At 32.5% G+C, this 21,114-nt stretch overlaps 1 protein-coding gene across 3 annotated transcripts in view; it reads right to left on the bottom strand.

Annotated features, from left to right (window-relative positions):
• Positions 1–21,114, bottom strand: part of LOC114346442 (glutamate receptor ionotropic, kainate 2-like) — a 793,663-nt gene that overhangs the window by 138,994 nt on the left and 633,555 nt on the right. For 2 of the 3 annotated variants that reach the window (XM_050656454.1, XM_050656452.1), the window contains exon 11: positions 19,437–19,694. The exons of the other annotated variant lie outside the window; for it this stretch is intronic. In XM_050656454.1, coding sequence (XP_050512411.1) covers positions 19,437–19,694 — 258 coding nt within the window. The remainder of the gene's footprint in view (positions 1–19,436; positions 19,695–21,114) is intronic. 3 annotated transcript variants of the gene reach the window in all.

Raw genomic sequence — 21,114 nt, 5'->3', positions numbered from 1 at the left:
AACACCCCGTATCTCCGAAACTAAGCATTTGCGGACATATGTTTATAGAGAAAACTGGTATTAATTTTTCATGTAGAATTAGCCCTTAAAATTTTTCATACTTATTTACTAACACCCGTATAATGAGTGCATATTTTGCCTTTACTATCCTTTTTTCTACATCTGATCTACTAAATAGCTTTATTCCGCTAACTGTTCACTGTAATGAAAATCTATGCACAATGGAATTTTACTTATTAAATAATAAGCTACAATTTAGTAGTCCATAAGTTTTTTCGTATCTCCAGTATTTTCGGAGATATTTTGAAGTAAAAGGTGACAAATAGGAAATTGCAAAAAGTCAATTTTTCTTTAAACTCCACTTTTTCTAAAATTGGGCCTTTTAAATAGGTCAAACTTCTTGGGCGTATTGATAATACAAATATAAAAGGAACTACTTACAGAAAGGTGAAGATCAATTTTTAATTAGAAGGGTAGTTGGGGGGCTGTGTTCACTGATTTTTTCATAGAGAATAGCAGGTACCGATCTTTTTTGATCATAAGTCTCTTAATTTTCATGCTAGCAGCTTCATATTATTTTTTGAAAGGTCTAACAGTATACTCGAAAAAAGATTGTTTAAGTTTAATTTAATTTGTGTTACTAAAAGATTAATTTTTGATATCTACAGTTTTTTTTATTAAATGCATATTTTTCGATGTATTCTCAAAAAACCCTCTATAGTGGAGTCACTGAAGGTGGATATGAGCTATTACCTCCGATTTCATTGAACCTCCATCGATTTGTATAAAAATTGGTGAGTGGTTAGAGGCTATCTCAAGGAACAAAGGTGACATGGTGCCAACTTGCGCTTTTACCCTGGGGGTGGATGCCACCCCTTCTCGGGGGTGAAAATTATTTTATTGAAAATAACCCCATAATTCAATAGAGAAGCAAATTCTAAGCAAAATTTATTATATAAAGTTATTAAAATAAATCAAAACTTTTTGAGTTATTAAAGACCAAAGAGTTTAATATTTCTTGAGAAAAATGCATGTTTTACACCGATTCTTCATCAATAACTCAAAAACTCTAAGTTTTTACAAAAAAGTTATTATTACTAAAATTGAAGCTAATAAAAAACGAAATAAACTCCTTACTAGAAAAACCTTTTAGTGTTAACTAAAAGTGAGTTATAGGTAATTGAATGTATATTTTTTTCGGCGAGTAAAAAAATCTACGTATTCAAACTGAAATCACGGGAAAATGATGCATTTTATAACATAAACTTATTAAACATTTGTCAAAGTACTTAAAAATATCTATCAAATGAGCCCCCGAACATGTTGATAGCATTAAAATTTATGCTCCAAAATGTTTTCAAAATTTATCTTTTAAAAATGTCTCCAAAAAATGTTACTGTTTTTTTTAATAACTCCGTTCATTTTTACGATGTAAGGTTCATCTAAAAACCGTTTAAAAGCTAATTTCAAGGGCTATTTCATAAAGTTAAACTTAATCTCTTAAACCCCTTATTTTTTTTAAAATAAAAGGTTAAATGGCCCCGGTTGTATGGTTCTCACAGCAAAATTTAATAATTAAACGTTTCTATCTCGGTTATTTTTTACCCTGTAGAAACAATAAAACAGGTAAAGTATTTGTCACAAAAAAATCTAAAATTTGATTATATATTATTTTTACGTGTATTGAGTATTTTTGGAGTTATTATCAAAAGAATATAAAAATTACAATAATTTTAAAAATTACAATTTTTTTTTAAATTATATCTTTTTTTCAAAAATATGCATTTTAAACCGGTCAAAATTATCGAAATCATTACTTATGCTAATATGAAGAAGTTGCTATAAGGATTATTATAAATTTTATTTTTATGGAAAATCGCGTATGATTGATTTTTCACTTTTTCTTAAAAAATTCCAAAGGGTTCTTTTATTTTCATCATAACTTGCTTAATTTTAACGCTTTTAACTTGCTTCGCAGCTCATTTGATAGGTATTCTGAAGTCATTTGACAAATGTTTAGCAGGTATATTTTATATATTGTATCGTTTTCCCGTTATTTAAGCTTGAATACTTAGATATGAGTACTCGTCGAAAAAAATACACATTAAATTGCCAATAACTCACTTTGATATAACATTAGTTTAGTTCTTTAAGTGAGGAATGTATTAAATTTTTTATACAGCGGCATGATATAGAAAATGATCCTTGGACTATTCCCTACCTTCTGTGAAAATTTCAAGTAAATCCATGCTGGACGAAACAATTGCGAGTCAAAATGCTTCATTTCCTCGACTATAGAAGGAGGAGAAACAATCAGTAAATGTAACGAATATAAATACCTGGGTATGAATATGAAAATCACGAATGATGGAACACTGGACGGAGCCGTTAAAGAACGAAACACTCAGGGCAGGAAAGTAATTAGGCTCCTAAACTCAGTACTCTGGGACAAGCAGATAAACAACCAAAACAAGAAAAAGATCTATAACGCCGTAGTGAAAAGCATTATAACATACAGCTGCGAAGTATGGCATATGAAGGAAAAATCAAAATGAATGTTAGAGGTCACCGAAATGGATTTCTGGAGAAGGGCTGCAGGAAGATCAAGAAGAGAACATGTCACCAATGAACGGATACGAGAAATAATGAACGTCACACATACAATAAATGACGAAATTAACGAAATACAACTACGATGGTTTGGTCACGTACAAAGAATGCATGATGACAGAAAACAAATAATAATACTATACACTTCGCGCTCGTTTTGGCATCCGTTATACTGGCAACAATGTACTTATGGTATCCGGTAAAATATTTAACCTTTGGTCGTGTTTACGTGAGAATTTAGTTAAAGAACCCAGACAAATTATATTTATATCTTTTGCTATTTTGGCGTTTTGTCATAGAAAATCAGTTTTATATATAAAAATCTTTTAGAATCCTAAATTTATTCTTTAAACACTTGCTCTGTAGAATGTAGAATTAACAGGAAAAATTATAATTTTATAATTAGGTAGTTGTATTTTGCTTGACCGGTTTCACAAAGTTTGTCTTTGCATCATCAAACGGTTTAATATAATTAGATTTTTAATGGTAATGGCCAACGTTACACTAAAAACAAATAATATGCAGAATAGAAGATTATGTAAGGTACATTCCATGTCAAATCACTCAGGCAAAAAATTTTGGATCTCCGATTTGTCTGAAAATTGGTATATAGCTTCTGCGTGACGTAAAAATAAGATATTTAAGGTCAAAAAATCTTCTTCTTCTTTTTTTCTCAAAATGTTATTTTATGCGATTTTACAGTGATTTGGTGTTTATTTAAAAAAATTTTCTGTGGCAAAGTATCAATGAAAAACATAATATTTTAATAGAGGGGACTCAAAAATGTCATCATATGGTATATGGCACAAGTTATTTTGATTCAGAACAAGGTTTTGATCAAATTTTATAGTGTAGAAAACGTTAAAATACCGTTTTTTTACATTATTCTCCATTCCCAAAATACATCATCATCGATTTGGCTAAAAATTTGCCCACAGATAGCCAAAATATAGGACTTTAAGTAGTTAGAAGGATTTGAATTATATTACAATACCAAAAAAGTTACATGCAGTAATATCAGACTCAAAAGTATATTATTCCAGTCACAGTCGGAATAGCATTTGACCTTGCATGCCGAGCTGCCCAAAATTTTATTTTTCTAACCTTTAGGGGAGTCAATAGTAGCCTAAATTTAAAATCACGAATGAATTCCTTCTTTACGTTAGCCGCAATCTTGATTTTAAAGGAGAACCTGTTTTGCTCAATATCTCAATTTTTAACTTTTCGACAAAAATGGTAGAAACTGAAATTGTTCCTATTTATTTTACCATTTACTATTTACTATTTACTATTTACTATTTACTATTTACTATTTACTATTTACTATTTACTATTTACTATTTACTATTTACTATTTACTATTTACTATTTACTATTTACTATTTACTATTTACTATTTACTATTTACTATTTACTATTTACTATTTACTATTTACTATTTACTATTTACTATTTACTATTTACTATTTACTATTTACTATTTACTATTTACTATTTACTATTTACTATTTACTATTTACTATTTACTATTTACTATTTACTATTTACTATTTACTATTTACTATTTACTATTTACTATTTACTATTTACTATTTACTATTTACTATTTACTATTTACTATTTACTATTTACTATTTACTATTTACTATTTACTATTTACTATTTACTATTTACTATTTACTATTTACTATTTACTATTTACTATTTACTATTTACTATTTACTATTTACTATTTACTATTTACTATTTACTATTTACTATTTACTATTTACTATTTACTATTTACTATTTACTATTTACTATTTACTATTTACTATTTACTATTTACTATTTACTATTTACTATTTACTATTTACTATTTACTATTTACTACTTACTATTTACTATTTACAATTACTATTGAAACTATTTACAATTACATATTACAATTTCTTTTTACCAATGTTTTCCATTTATACTTTACGATAGAAAATGCAAATTTGGTTAAATAAACACCAAATCACTGTAAAATCGCATAAAATAACATTTTGAGAAAAAAGAAGAAGAATATTTTTTGACCTTAAATACAGTCGGAAAAATGAAAGAATACCCATGAGCGATCACCTCAATCACTTATTTTGTATTTGCTGTCTTTTTCTATAAATAACAAACGTTAGTTATAGAAAAAGAGAGCAAATACAAAATAAGTGATTGATGTGATCGTTCATGGGTATTGTTTCATTTTTCCGACTGTATTTAAGGTCAAAAAATCTTCTTCTATCCTAAGGTCTTCTTATAATAGCTTCTGCAACCTTGTTTATCCAAGTATTTTCTACTCTGCGTACGTGGCCGTACTTTACGTGGCCGTACTATTTTAGTCTTCTCTCTTCTATATATTGCAGGGCATCTTTTTCCACTTGCATTCTTCTCCTTATCTCCTCATTTTTTATTCTGTCTCTTCTGGTGAGACCACAGCATCTTCTCCAGTATTTCATTTCGGTTGCCAGAATGCTCTTTCGGGCTTTTTTGTTTATAACCCAAATTTTTGCGGCATATGTCATGATCTTAATCTCGGCACAAGTACAAAAACAACTTCCTCGTAAGGCCATTATTATGCTAACAGTAATATTTAATCGCATGCTAAGTTTATCATACTTTCCAAAAATATGGAAATTTGCAGAAATTATAATGATCCTTAAGCCAGGCAAAGCTCCCAATGAAGTAACATCTTATCGACCCATCAGCCTACTCCCAATCGTTAGCAAAGTTTTTGAAAGATTGCTGCTATAAAGAATATACGCAGATCATGAATTCCTAACATTACTACCAGAACATCAGTTTGGTTTTCGGGAAAATCACTCTACTGCACAAGCCCATCGAATAGTAAATGAAATATCAAAAACTCTCGAAGAAAAGAAATACTGCAACGCTGTATTCCTAGATATCTCACAAGCGTTTGACAAAGTTTGGCACAGAGGACTGCTTTACAAAGTAAAATTAGCACTATCTAGTAACTATTTCCTCCTAATCAAATCCTACTTATCAAATAGATATTTCTCAGTAAAATTCAAAGACCAACAATCCAGCCTCTATCCTATTAACTCCGGAGTTCCGCAAGGTAGTGTTCTCGGACCGCTGCTTTTCTCACTCTACACAGCCGATATACCGGAGTCTCCTAATACTACGATCGCTTCCTTTGCTGATGACGTAGCAATACTAGCAGTAAATGAAGATCACATACAAGTCTCACAAGACCTGCAACACCATCTGGACATACTCAGTGAATGGTACACAAAATGGTGAACTAAAGTAAATAAAACAAAAGCATCTCAAATAACGTTTACAAACCGCCACAACACATGCCCACCTGTAAGAGGAAAATGTACGAATACCAACAGTAACAGAAGCTAAATACCTTGGCCTCCATCTTGACCAACGTCTTACTTGGAAAAAACATATACAGACTAAAAGAAGACAACTAGACTGGAAGTTTCGGCAAATGTATTGGCTCCTTGGACGCAGATCAAAACTCAATATCCAAAACAAAATTCTGCTGTACAAAGCAATAATCAAACCTATTTGGTACTACGGACTACACCTCTGGGGCTGTGCAAAGTCAACATCACTGAATATCATTCAAAGATTTCAGTCGAAAGTTCTAAGATCAATAGTGGGTGCACCCTGGTATGTAACTAATCAAACACTTCACGAAGACTTAAATATACCTTTCATCAGAGAAGAAATCCATCGAGCCTCGGAATCACAAAACGAGCGTACCATTCACCATGACAACGAGTTAGTAAGGGAATTATTTCATAATGGCCCTGTCACAAGGAGACTAGATAGAACCTGGCCTCAGGACCTATTTTGAAACTTTAAACCTAAAAAGAATAAGATGAGAGATCATTGGAAGTCTCTTCTTCATGGCCAAAAACATGGGAAAAATTTACTTAATACTCTTTTAATGATGTAGATTGTAAATAAACATAATTACATAAAAAAATATGTCATGATGCTTCTCACTATTGTTTGGTATATCATTTTTTTTATTTCCCGTAATGTTCTTATTTCAGATTACATTATGGAGTTGTCTGAAGCAAGATCTTGTTTGTCCCAATCTATTTTTTTTCTGCTTCTGTTGTTCCGTTTTTTGACATTATAAAGCCCAAATATTTAAAATCCTTCGTTCCTTTTATTTCTACTTGTTCTTCTATTTCTAAGTTTTTGACGTCTTCTTCCGATATTGCTAAGTACAGTAGAACCTCGATTATCCGTCAGGGCACCGGACCAAGGGTATGACGGATAATCGAAAAGACGGTTAACAGAACATTAAAAAAAAATTCAAAATTCATAGTATAACTCACAAATTTCATTTGTATGTTTTGTTTGACAATATAAGAGGGATTTGTATTCGTAAGATCGAATCAATTTAAAATATTCTGAAATCTTTGTTTGTTTTACTGTTTCTTCACATTTTGCGACGGCTGAATTTATTAATCAGCGTAATATCATGCAATCTACTTTATTGGCTTCTTCTTGTTGAGAATACCATTGATGAATTATTGCATGTGCGATGCAGCTTCTCTAGATTATTTAGGCAAATCTTTATCAGTTACAATAGGTTCATCAACATATCTACAGTCAAATTCCAAGTCTGTGTCAGCTTCTGAATCTGTTTGGTCCGCCTTTGTTGCCATTTCAACGATTTCTTTATCTGTCAGCAATGGCTAGCCCTTTCTGTCCTCATCACAAATCAAATTAACTTTTTTTTATTTTTTTACATTAAAATTTTTGCTTATGTAGTCAATACAACGTCTGTATGTACCCTGACGGTTAACAGAGGTGACGGTTAGTGGAGAGACGGATAATCGAAGTTCCACTGTATTCCGTTTTCTTCATATAAATTTCCAGGCTCACCTTTTGTATTCCTCTTTTAGTTTTCTGCAACTGATATCCTCTGCAACATGCAAATGGTATCCTCTTCATCTTGAGACATAACCACCTGATCGGCTGCGAAACACAATGTGTAGAGGTAATCATCTCTTATCGGTATTCCCATACCCCTACATTTTGTTTTCCAAGTTGTTAGTGCGTGTTCTAAAAATATTTTAAATACAGTTAGTGACGTTGGGCATTGGGCATCCCTGTAGTAATCCTATTGTTGTTTTGAAGATAGCAACTGCCTTGTTTTCTATTTTTATATTTGTTTCATTTCCACTCTACATGTTCTTGATGCTTGTGTTAGGTTAGGTGGTATCCCTATTTTAGTCATTGCTTTGTACAGTTCTTTCCTTGGCACAGGTCGTATGCCTTCGTAAGGTCTATAAACACCATGTGTAAATCTTTGTTCTTATCTCTTCTTTTTTTCTCTATTGGCTGTTGTATTATATGTATGGATATGATCTAGACATGATTTCCCTGCTGTGAAACCTGCTTGTTCTTCTCCGATTTTACGTTCTATATTTTTATCTATTTTGTTCCTGAGGATCCTGCCATACAGTCTTCCCATTGTAGTGATGACGCTTATCCCCCTGTAATTTTCGCAATCTTTTCTGTTCCCTTTTTGTATATTGATGTTAAGTAGGATTCTTACCATTGTTTAGGGATGTCGTCTCCATTTATTGCTCTTTCCATGATTCGGCATATCATTCTTCTTAATTTCTCTGTTCCATATTTGATTTGTTCCACCATTCCATTTTAATTAAATGTACGTTAGTATTATGCTTTTCGTCTGTTCTTAAATTTCTAAGGGTTTGCCAAACTTCAGATACTTTCGTTCCTCCCATATATCTATTCAATTCAGCGCATTTAATTTCCCACATTTCGTTTTTTCTTTCTGCAACTTTCCTTTTCACTTCTCTGTTTAACCGGGCATAATATATCTTTCTACCTTCACCGTCTTGTGAAACTAACCATGTCTGGTAAACTTTCTTTTTGTTTTCTATCAAGGATTCTAGATCTTGCGACCACTATTCTGGGTATTCTCTTTTAATGTTTTCCTTTTTTCCTAGCCCTTCTTCTGCTGCTCCATGAATGGCTTTCTTTACCTCCTCGTATATCGCTTCTGCGTTTCTATCTACTATGTCATGTTGTTTTAGTTTTGCAACTAGTCTCCATTTACCTATACATAAAATATTATATAAAAATAATAATTAATGTTTAATTATTTAAGTAGTAAATATACGAAAAAATATAAAATTTTTTCATTATCATAAATAATTTCAATTCAAATACTGATTTGAAGACGTGTCTGTAGATCGTAGATTGTAGATAAATAATTTGACCAGGGCGTCGACGTCGGACCGTTGAGTATCGAGAAGTTATATCTTTAACACATGCCGACACAGAGTTGGTGACATAATTAAGAATTTAGTTGTTTAGTCTACGATGATTTATGGTTAACGGTGCGAATATGATTTTGAGAAAAAAATATTTGAAGATGATATTAGGTTCATAAAGTCAAAATCTATTCACTTGTCATCATTTTTTTTTTTGTTAAGAAAAGGTAACAAACTCGTATTAATAGAATCACATTATTAGCCTTCACTTTATTTTATTATTTGGTATTATCTAATAAAGTTATAAACTTCTCATTATAAATTTAGAAAACATTACAAGAATAGAACCAAATTTAAATAAAGAACCAAAACACGGACCCACTTTAAATAACTTTTTCAAATACTTTTCAATTACGATTAAGTGAAGGACGTTATAACAGTAGAATAGGGTGACCAAACATTCCGTAAAAATGGGATTGTCCCGTTTTTTAACGATTTGTCCCGGGGTCCCGAAAAAGTCTCTCGGGACGCCTAAATGTCCCAAATGTTTGCTTTTGGTTGATTTTTTGTAACTGACCATATTTTCCCTCTTTAATTTTTCTTCAATTGCGGCATTTGTTTTCATTCGTATTTCTCTCTCTTTTGCTACATTGTGGCCCAGTATTATTCTCATTCTGTGTTATTAGATAGTTCTGAGCTATTGTGTCATCCTTCCCTACCGTCATGTATTTTGTTTTTTGCTTGTTTATCTCTAGTCCTATTCTCTTCGCTTCCTTATGTAATTTTCCAAGTGCTTTTGAAAGTGTCATCTTTGCCTTCTCTATTATGACTACATCATCTGCATTATGTTACTAGTTAAAGTTGATCTGTAATGTTTTTTTTTGCACAGTTTGTCCTTCTCATGATTACTTTCAATATAAGATTAAATCATGTCGTAGCGAGATAGAGTCACCTTGTTTCACACCTTTGTTTTCATTAATCTTCTTAGAAGTTGTTCCGTTGAAACTGATCCTTGCTCTGGTGTTCTTTAGGCTCACTGTTAGCATATGTCTTAATTTTTCTGGGATTCCAACATTCTCTAGCTCCCCCATCATTTTCTTCCGATTGATTGTATCAAAGCGCTTTTGAAATCCATGAATATTAGGTGTATTTCTCTGTTGTATTCTCTCGATTTTTGAATTATTTGCTCCACTGTATGTATGGAACTAATCATCGACCTTCTCGGTCTGAACCCGTTCTGGTATTCTTCTAATATTCGTTTAGCGCATGATTCAAGTCTTATGTTTAGTATGTTTGCTAGAATGTTATATGTGGTGTTAAATAAAGTGCTTGCTCTGTAATTCTCGCACTCCTTCCGATCTCCTTTTTATATACAGTAGAACCCCGCAAATCAGAACCCCGCTAATCCGAACGTTCGGCAAATCCGGACCAACGGCAAGTGAAAAAAAATCAAGACAAAAACTTAAAAACATGTTTATTATACAGAGTAAAACCAGAAAATTGAACAATCTACGTTTAATAGGTCTTTGACTCCATAACTTTGTTCTGACGCATGGAAGTGTAGCGAATTGACGCAGTGATGATAAACTATTTACACATAAACATTACATCTACTGGTAACGCAGCAGAGTTATGCTCCACGTAACGTAGAGCCACACCCAGAGCTTTAGTGGCATCTGCGTGTGACACCCAATATGACAGGGAAACTTCTTTCTCGCTTTCTTCATCTTCATTAGTCATTAGGGTTGCCTTGAGGTTGAACCAAGTCTACAATGTATTCATCCGTAAATTCTTCGCCCCCTTTGTCGTCAGCTTCAATCCATTCTGTAATTACACTTTCTTCTTAGTTTTCTCATCCATCTTGTATAGGGGAACGGGGAAAATGGAGCTTATTCAAATTAGAAATCAAGCCATGGAGTTAACGACTAAGCACAAATGATGACACTGGCTCTGCATCAGTGACATCAATCTGAGATGGGTGGAAGAGGGAGAGAGACAGGCACAGCGACTCAAAATCAACGACAAAGTAAACTTTCAATTATTAGTTAGGCTAACTTTCGGATAATCCGAACTTTTCGGAATCCGAACAGGCTGTCCCCCCAATTAGTTAGGATTTGCGGGGTTTTACTGTATATAGGTACCTACTATAATATCTGCGTTCCAATCGGCTGGTAGTCTGTTTTGATCATATTTTTTGTTGTATTAGCTGGTTTATTTCCTTATGTAATTCTCTTCCTCTGTATTTTATTCCACTGTTATTTCATTTTCTTCTGCTGCTTTTCCGTTTTCTATGTTTTTAATATTTGTTTTTGTACGTCTTCTTCTGTGAAAATTTCTACTTCGTTGTTATCTTGTTCTTCTTCATCTGTTTCCTTCATAGCGAATAGCATTTTTTCGTAATATTCTTCTCATATTCTGCTGATCTGTTTGTCTTCAAACAGCGTTTCTCATTTTTTTTTTGTTTTTTAGTACTCTTATTTTAATGCTGGGCATATTTTTTTTTATCTGACTTTTTTGTAAAATTGTTGTATTTGATGGTTTTCTCTGTCTTTTTTAATGTCCTCCAGCGAAACCCGCCATTTTTCTTCTTTTTATTTGTTGATTTTGCTGTGTTTCTCGCTATTTTTTATTTTTCCCTGTTTTGTTTTGACGGATTGGTTGTTTATCCACGTCATTCTAGCGTAGTTTTTTAGTTTTCTGCTGTTTCGCAGTCTTGATCGTACGTAAATTACACATTTAAAATTGAAAAGGGTTTATAGGTTCCAAATTAGCTAAAAGACGACGTTTCAATCTCTGTTTGGGTATCGCTCCAAACCCTTCTTGGCAGTAGCGCACCCAGGGGGGGATTTGGGAGTTAAACCCTCTTTCCCCCAGGGCATATGAAAAATATATAAATAATAGCAGGAAAATGTAACTTGTCTTTCACAAAATATAGAAAAAAATTTCGACGCCCAAGCCAACCCCCTTCTCCCCAGAGAAAAGTTATAGGTGCGCTACTGCTGCTTGGATGTGTCCCGTTTTTTCAAATTTATGATATGGTCACCCTACAGTAGAAACGCTTCTTAATTCACGAGAGTATTCTACACACTTGTTCTTAATCCAGAATACAGTTTTTTGTGTCAAATTAGAATTTCATAATGGTAGATAAGTTTATTTTAATTTTCTAATTTATTTCAACAGTAAGGCCCCCGCATAATGAAGACTTTTTACCTGTCGATAGTTTAGTCGGGTTGGGCAAAATTAAAGATTTTTCTTTTAAAAATATGTAAGAATGTAGTTCGTTTGGTATGGCATGAGTGCTTTAATTTTTTTTTAAGTATTCTATTTGTTTTTAATTTTGTAGACTAGCAGACTTAACTACTTTATGTAATGTGAAATTTAAGATTTATTACTATATTTTAAATATTTTTCAAAATATTATTTTCTATATCCTTACATAAAAAAATACATTGAGTGTATGAAATAAGTAAGCAATATTTTAAACATTTTTATTATTTTCCAGACACTTTTGCACGTATTAGTTGAACAAATTATATTATTAAAAATGTTGTACTTATGTACTTTACTTAAGCCGTCCTCTTGTACCCTACGCTGTCGAGGTAAAAATTTTGTAATAAAAAATTAAGAATTCAATTTTAACACTTCTATAATATGTTACAATTGAGCAATTAGACCAGCAGATTCGGCAACTGGCTATGATAAATTCATCAATTTTAATGAACATACTTTTTAATTTTTTATTTTTGCAGTGAAAAAAAATACATTGTTAATTATACAAAAAAATATCATTGATATATCACAACAACAATTTTTTCAACATACTACAATAATCAATTATAAAAATATCCGAAGTCTAAATTCCAACATTTGAGGTGGCAACAGCGCAGTGGAAGCCATGAGGACATAAACTCAAATATACGGAGACCACCACAACCGCAAACTGAATAAATATATATTTGGATGCCATCAAAACCGTTAAAGTGATTTTAGATATACAGCAAGCGAACATGGCGCGCCTGACGGCAATTGCTCCAAGTAATGTGTATATTATTATACAGATAACGTGACTGAGGACGTCCGGCCAATATTTTGTGTAAGCATTGTAGGAAGTGGTACCTTTCATTTGCGATACATTTTAGGGAAAGTCCTCGTGGCAACCGTATATCGGAGTTCACGAAGACCTGGAAGCCACGAGAGACTACGGTTTAACATGGGAGGACGTCATGAGATGCTAAAAATAAATATATATATATATATATATATATATATATATATATATATATATATATATATATATATATATATATATATATATATATATATATATATATCTCTTTCTCTCTCTCTCTTTCTCTCTCTCTCTCTCTCTCTCTCTCATTCAACTGTAATAAATCTTACATTCTAGGTCAATATCTCTCTCTCTCGCTTCTCTAGTACTTAAAAATTTGCCACCGTTGCTTTATTTTTCAATATTTTTCCCTGAATTGTTTTTGATACTCTTCGAATTGGACTGAATAATATGCTTATTTAATTTAAAAATAAAATAATTCTGTCAAACTTAAAAAAAAATCACAAAAATGCGTTTGAAATGTTGATTTCAAACCCTACCCCCGTAAGGATAGCTATGACCATATTTTGATAGGCAACCCATGCACGTCGTATTTGTCTGTATATGAAATAAAAAAAATGTTTCATCTGGTAAACAGATGGGTAAAAGTCAACCTAAATTCGGATCCTGTACTATTACTACATCTAATATATTTACATAGGTCTAGGAACTATTTTATACTCGATCAAACTTAAATCTTAAATTCGCTACTACTTCGGTCAAAAAGGAGCTAAAGCTGTGAATTCTTCCTCCTAACCAACCGGCAAAAATTTGATTGGTTTAGACTAAGTGCATTTAAAAATATTTGCCGAGAGATAAAGAGATCAGTTGAGAACAAGCGAAAATATACAAAAGCACCATCAGATAAATAATTTATTTTCTAGAGAGAAGAGAGATAAAAAATTGAACTGTTTGGTGTGTACTTAACACTTAAAACAGTTAATTCTCCAGCTAAGCTGATAGGGAACTTCGACGTACGATTCCCTTTTACACATCATTAACACTTAAATAGTTTCGTTACTAAAATATATGGGGTATCCCGAAATAGCTACAACAAATATATGGACAATGAGTTGAGAATGTATTTTGTGAGACATAAAAATTCCATGAATCTTTCCCTTCATAATCAGTTGGAGGAAGTTGTATTTCTCTCTACGTGTAACATGTGCGAGATATTTCAATTTTCCTGTTTTTATTGTATTTCAAATTTCTATTGTTTTTATTCATCTTTCTCAGAAGCCCTTTGTTTGTGACGTGGTCTGTCCATTATATTTTAAGAATTCTTCTATACACCCACGACTCAAATGATTCCAGTTTTTTTATTAATGCCGCAGTCAAGGTCCAAGATTCCCTTCCATAAAACAAAGTCGAGAAAACGTAGCACCTAGCCAACCTAACTCTTAGCTCTAACTTCAAATCTCTTATACAGAACACTCTTCTCATTTTGTTAAAATTTGCTCTATTCTACAATCACAATATAGCCCAGTCGGGATAGCATTTGACCTTGCATTACGGGCTGCCCCAAATTTTATTTTTATAATCTTTAGGGAGGATCATCTTCTTCTTGCAGTACCGTCTCCTATCGGAGGTTGGCTACCATCACAGCAATCTTAACTTTGTTGGCTGCAGCTCTGAACAACTGTAATGAACTGCACCCATACCACTCCCTTAAATTTCGTAACCAGGAAATCCTCCTACGTCCCACATTTCTCTTTCCCGAGATTTTTCCTTGGATTATGAGTCTAAGCAGAGAGTACTTTTCTCCTCTCATTATGTGGCCTAGATACTCCAGTTTTTTCGTTTGTATAGTTTTTATGACTTCGCATTCCTTCCCCATCTTCAGCAAAACATCTTGATTTGTTACTCTTTCTGTCCATGGTATTTTCCACATTCTTCTGTAACACTACATCTCGAATGCCTCAATGTTTTTTATGTTTATCTTTTTCAGAGTCAAAGCTTCCATGCCGTACAGCAGAACGGAGAAAACATATCACCTTAACATTCTCGTTCTTAAGTTTATATTTATGTCCCGGCTGCATAGGAACTTTTCCATTTTGACAAAATATTGACTCGCTATCTCAATTCGCCTCTTGATTTCTCTTGTCTGGTCATTAGTATCAGTGAAACAAACCCCTAAATATTTGTAGGACGTAACTCTTTCAACTGGCTGATTATTTATGGTTAAATTCATATTGGTGTATAGCTTCTTTGTAACAATCATGAATTTAGTCTTTTTGATGTTCAGTTTTAGACCATACTTATTGGTATGAGTGTTTATGTTTTCCATCAAATACTGTAAATTTGCTAGGTTATCTGTTACTATTAGCGTGTCATCAGCGTATCGTATATTGTTAATTAACTCTCCGTTAATATTCATACCAATGTTTTGCTCTAGGAGCGTCAATATTAGTACAAATATTAGGAGGGAGGGTCAATATTAGTGCAAATTTAAAATCTCGACTGAATTCCACCGTTGCGTTAGCAGCCATCTTGATTTTAAATGAGAACCGTTTTTGCTTAATATCTTCGCCATTTTCCTTTTTCGACAAAAAGGGTAAAAACTGAAATTGTTGAAAATGTGATTTTCTATAATTTCATTTATTATAATTTTTTTCGTGCGGTCGATATTTTCCGAGTTATGAGTGGAAAATAGTGACAGTTGGAGCATAATTATTGAATTATTGAATTATCTCGTTTATTATTAGTTTTACAACAAATATGTATCTATACAAAAATGAAGATAATTAAATTTTGTACAATTTTGATATTGTTCATTTTTTTGATAAAATCAATATTTAAGGTAGTACTTTTGCGGTAATGGTGCGAGCGTAAGACCTGATTGATTTTATAGCAATTGTTTTTGTTCAATATCTCTGCCATTTTCAACTTTTCGACAAAAAGTGTAAAAACTGAAATTGTTGCAATTACGATTTACTACAATTTTTCGAGAGAACCTGTGGCGAGACTACAAGGGGGAGATGGAAACATTTTCCCAACAGGGTCCAAAATTAAAAAAAAAATTGTTAAAATTTTAAAATATATTAGCTAACATTAAACTTAAAATATCGGCAGCAAAATTCAACCAATAAAACCCGCTAGTTAATAAAATTAAGTAAATTTAATGCATATAAGTTATTATTTTTGTCTTTTATAAACTTAGTTTGGTTGATGTTTCATTGGAAGTTTCCAAAATTGTATAGAATATAATTCTCTTTATTTTTGTTTATGTATAATTATGTCGTAATGTTAATAATAAATGAGGCAATTCAATAACTATGCTTCCCCTCCGCTTCCACTATTTTCCCCCTTAACTCGGAGAATATTGATCGCATAAAAAAATTTTGCAAAATATTTTTGTAGGAAATTGCATTTTCAACAATTTTCTCTCCCACCATTTTTGTCGAAAAGTTGAAAATGGCGGAGATATTAAGCAACAACAGTTCTCATTTAAAATCAATATGGCGGCTAATGCAACCGCGGAATTCAGTCGATATTTTAAATTTACACTAGTATTAATCTCTCCTAAAGGATAGAATTATAAAATTTGAGGCAGCTCGGAAACAAGATTCAATTCAATATTTATGCTCCCCCACCCACTTTTTACTATTTTCCCATGTAACTCGGAAAATATCAACCGCATGAAAAAAATTGCTAAAAAGAAATTGTAGGAAATTATATTTGGAATAATTTTAGTTGAAAATGGCGTAGATATTGAACAAAAACAATTGCTATAAAATCAATCAGGTCTTACGCTCGCGCCATTTCTGCATACGTACTACCTTAAATATTAATTTTAGCAAAAAAATGAAAGACATCAAAATTGTGTAGAATTTAATTCTCTCTATTTTTGTACTGATACATTTTTGTCATAAAACTAATAATAAACGAATTAATTCAATAATTATGCTCTAACTGTCAATATTTTCCGCCATAATTCGGAAAATATCGACCGCGCGAAAAATTGTAATAATAGAAATTATAGAAAATCACATTTTTATCAATTTTGGTTCGTATACTATTTGTCGAAAAGTTGAAAATGGCGTAGATATTGAGCAAGGTCTAGTTTAAAATCAAGATGGCGGCTAACGCAACGGCGTAATTCAGTCGAGATTTAAAAGTTACACTACTACTGACCCTCCCTAAAGATTAGAAAACTAAAATTTGGGGCGGCTCCTAATGCAAGGTTAGGCCTGTTATTCGTCTAACCCGACTGGACTAATAAAGATTTACTAGAAGTAAACAAACAAGACATGTTGAATTTTACGAAGAGCAATTCCAAATCATAATTTACAATTTATATACATTTTAAATCCCAAGTCATGATTTAACAAGTTTATATATTGTAAATCATGATTTGGGAGTGCTCCTCGTAATATTCAATGTGTCTTGGTAGGGTGGAACGAAAGAAGTTAAAAAAATAAAAGTAAAAATTCTTGTGGCTATAGTTTAAAAGTTGTGTCAAGTGATGAAAACAATCGGTGCAAGAGCATTTTGAAATAAAAAGAAATATTGAGGTTCCACATTGGATTTGAAAAAACAAAAAAAATATTTTTGTCGAAAAAATCGATATGGCTGTTATCAAAAGTCGTCTTTAGGATTGAAAAGCATCTTATTCAAAATTATTTTGAAATTAAGCGAAGTTTGCAGGTTCCATAATACCATTGAAGCTTGATGTAGTATGAAGTACCTGTTCCAAACGACGCTAATATACCAAATTATTTAAAGTTTAATTATTTGCAGAAGCATAAGGAAGGACTGTCAATCAGAAGTATATTTTTGATGGCCATAGAACCAGACTCTCGATATGTAGGGCACGTGTCTCATTTAACAGAATCGGCAGCAAACATCGCGAATAGCATAAAGACATTTATCCTGAAAAATATTATTGATATGTCGAATTTAAGCGCAGTTGGATGGGATGGTATGTTAGTGAATACCAGCCCTCAAATAGGCATGATAATAAAACTGGAAAAATACTGCGGCTTCTCACTTCAATGGCTAGTATGCTTATTTCATTGCAATGAACTACTTCTACGTCATTTAATCCAATAGTTAGATGGACGCACCAGTGGACCACTTGTTGTATCAGGGAAACACCAATAGGGAAATAGGGAAACTTCTGGAACTGTGTTAAGAGAAGGCTGTCCTCGATAGAAAACAACCTACCAATATTATTAGAAACAGACCTTAGTACCCATGTACTTGTACTTGTACCAAATAAGTCAAGCAGTTGCTGCGGGAAAAAGTCGCAATAATTTGAGCCTTAAAAACCTGGGAAAATATCACACGAAAGGTGACTGACAGTTGTTAATCGGTTTCTTCGATTGTATATTGGAACTGAATGTCCCAGCCCTCAATTAATTATGTTAGTAAGTTTCATACAAAAAGTGTATGCACCAGTTTGGTTTTATATAAAAATGTATTCTAGCTGGAATAGAAAACGCTTATGTTGCACATCCCGAAAATTCATTACTCGGTATGATGAAACATGAACAAAAACATATACGGGATTTGTGACTGCGCAGAGTGTTGAAAGCTAGAGAAAGTCAGAAAGAAAAAAATTTCCGAAGATTTAAAATACCAGCATTAAATTTCAGTGCTGCAGATTATGTTGACTAAATTTCTATTTCTGAATGCAGTATTACGGCTCCTCCTTTGCTAAAAAATATTTGCAATGAAGATGTAAGGGATTTGATTTACTCTGGGAATCACAACCACATAGAGGTGTTAAACTGCCCCTATCATACCATTCCGTGGAAAGAACTGTTAAGTTAGTAACTGAAGCACTGAAACAACTTCAGCTGCTGTTTGTGGACCAGAATCAAGGGATGACTGTATGTGTTCAAGGTTGCAGTCTAGAAATATTATGCAGTTTTTAACACAAAATCAGACTACCAATCATAAAATAAATATTGTATCATATTTAAATTCAAAAAACTGAATTTTTAAAATTTATTTTTTTGTTATTTCAAAGATTTAAATTTAATATGGAACCTGAAGATAGGGTCCAATACAAAAAAGATTTCTTACAGCTTTATTCTACATCAAAACGCAACTTTTTCACACCAGCCACATAAAAAAAAGTAAGTCCGAATTTTTCGTTCCACCCTAGTGTCTTGGTCTGTTTATTTCTATTGCATCTTTATTATGATTTTAGTATAGCCTTTTCTATTCTGATTATATTATAATACTGTTCCAAACATTTTGATGATCATTTTACATCTGATTTTACAGTATAATTTCATTAGTACCTGGCGGTGATCTCCACATCTCTTTAAACTATATAAATCTTGTCTTGGACTACTACTAAAAAAGAATGTATAATATATCACAATGATTTTCCATTTATAGTCTATAAAATACCCTTTGCGTTAATTGTTTTAACAAGTTATAAAAATTCCACCATATCTTCTACTTATTATTTCACTTTAGTTACGCAAGCGGCAAAATAGTTAACTTACCTTTGGATTTAAATCTGATCCCTGTTGCATCAAAGTCCCAATTGTAAACCAAAAGGAGTTGGCCAGGGAAAATTGATTTTTCACCAACTCATTATCAATTTCACATGGATGTGGATTTTGCCATTCGCAGGGTGAAAATCTGGCTACTACGAACATTGTTATCGAAACCAAGATGTAAGCAGAAAGAACGTAGAGCCATATATGCGTAGCTAATGGATTCATGAAAGAGAATAGCTTTGCTTGTTGACTTTTCGGAACCTAGAAAAATATTTATCAATTTCAGGCAAATATTTAATCGACTCGAGCTCGATACTGCTCTCACCCAGAAACACCAAAGATATTAGTTGCGAACATACAGGAGGTTATATCCATCAAAATAATTGCAAAAACAGTAAAAACACTTATTATTATAAAAGTAATATTTTGACATAGGTAAATTAACTTTACGCCATTAATTAATTAATTAACGCCAAAACCAGCGGCTCCAACCACTAGCAGAAAATATTATTATTGAAGAGTATCAGACGGGCTTCCCACGGGGAAGATCGACACTGGATCAAATATTTACAGTCAAACAGATCTTGAGCAAATCATGGGAATACCATATTGATGTTCACAACGTGTTTGTAGACTTCAAACAGGCATACGACTCAGTCAAAAGGAACAAACTATACTGTAAGTCTGTCAGTAAATGCTTTTCTTGTATCTTCTTGCTTTAGGGTCTCTACATTGTATCTTCTTCTTCTGGTAGTCTTGTGTTTCTTATCCCTGGCTAGTTTCATCCTCAATTTGACCCTGATAAGCATGTGGTCCGAATCCACATCAGCACCCCTTAAGGACCTCTATAGCGCGTTATGACCATAATATAAATTATGTGTGTTGATGAAATTTTATACCTGCTTATTACTGAATTATTAATATTTTTTTTTGAAGTTATACTTCTTTACGCGCGATATGAGGGTGAATTTTAATAGGATTAAACCTCTGATCCCGGCGCAGTCGCATTACAACTTTGTTCTGATTGGCTGTTCAAATGACATGACAAAAATTATCCAATATGGCAGCTGTGGTACAGCTGTGGGACTGTGGTTTGGATATGTATGGTTGTTGCGTCTTAAAATTTGTAGGAAGAGAAACAACAAACAAAAAGTTAGTTAATGGTTATAGTGCCTTTTTAAATAGTTTTCATATTATATTTTTGGACTTATTAACATAGAAGAGATGATTGTTGCATGCCAATGTGAAAGCCCATCAAATTGTGACTAGTATGAGTGCCGCAAAATTACTGATAAAAAACCTATTAGCTCGTAGGCGTAGAGAACTGTGGATAACAACAATCAACTGGGACGGTCTACGATCTCGCTTATTCAAAGCTAAATAATCTTACACTGGTAAGTGTTTTAAAAATAGTTGATCAAATTTTATGGTGTAGTCTGTTCGCTAAACTCAGACGCAATTTTCTAGATATTTTAGTCGGCAATTTTGCCAATTTTAGTAAAATTGACAAAAAATAATTACTAAATAGTTAATAATCACTAAATAGTTAGTAATTTCGCCAATTTTTTCAAAATTGGCAAAAAACACAAAAAATTATCGACTAAAATATGTAGCCAGTTGCGTCTGAGTTTAGCGAACAGACTATATTTGAACATAGCCACTTTGCACGATGCAAGTGATT

This window comes from Diabrotica virgifera, chromosome 7 (assembly GCF_917563875.1).
Source record: "Diabrotica virgifera virgifera chromosome 7, PGI_DIABVI_V3a".
Classification (NCBI taxonomy): Eukaryota; Metazoa; Arthropoda; class Insecta; order Coleoptera; family Chrysomelidae; genus Diabrotica; species Diabrotica virgifera.
Note: the sequence above shows the minus strand (reverse complement) of the source record. Positions and strands in the feature narration are given on the sequence as shown.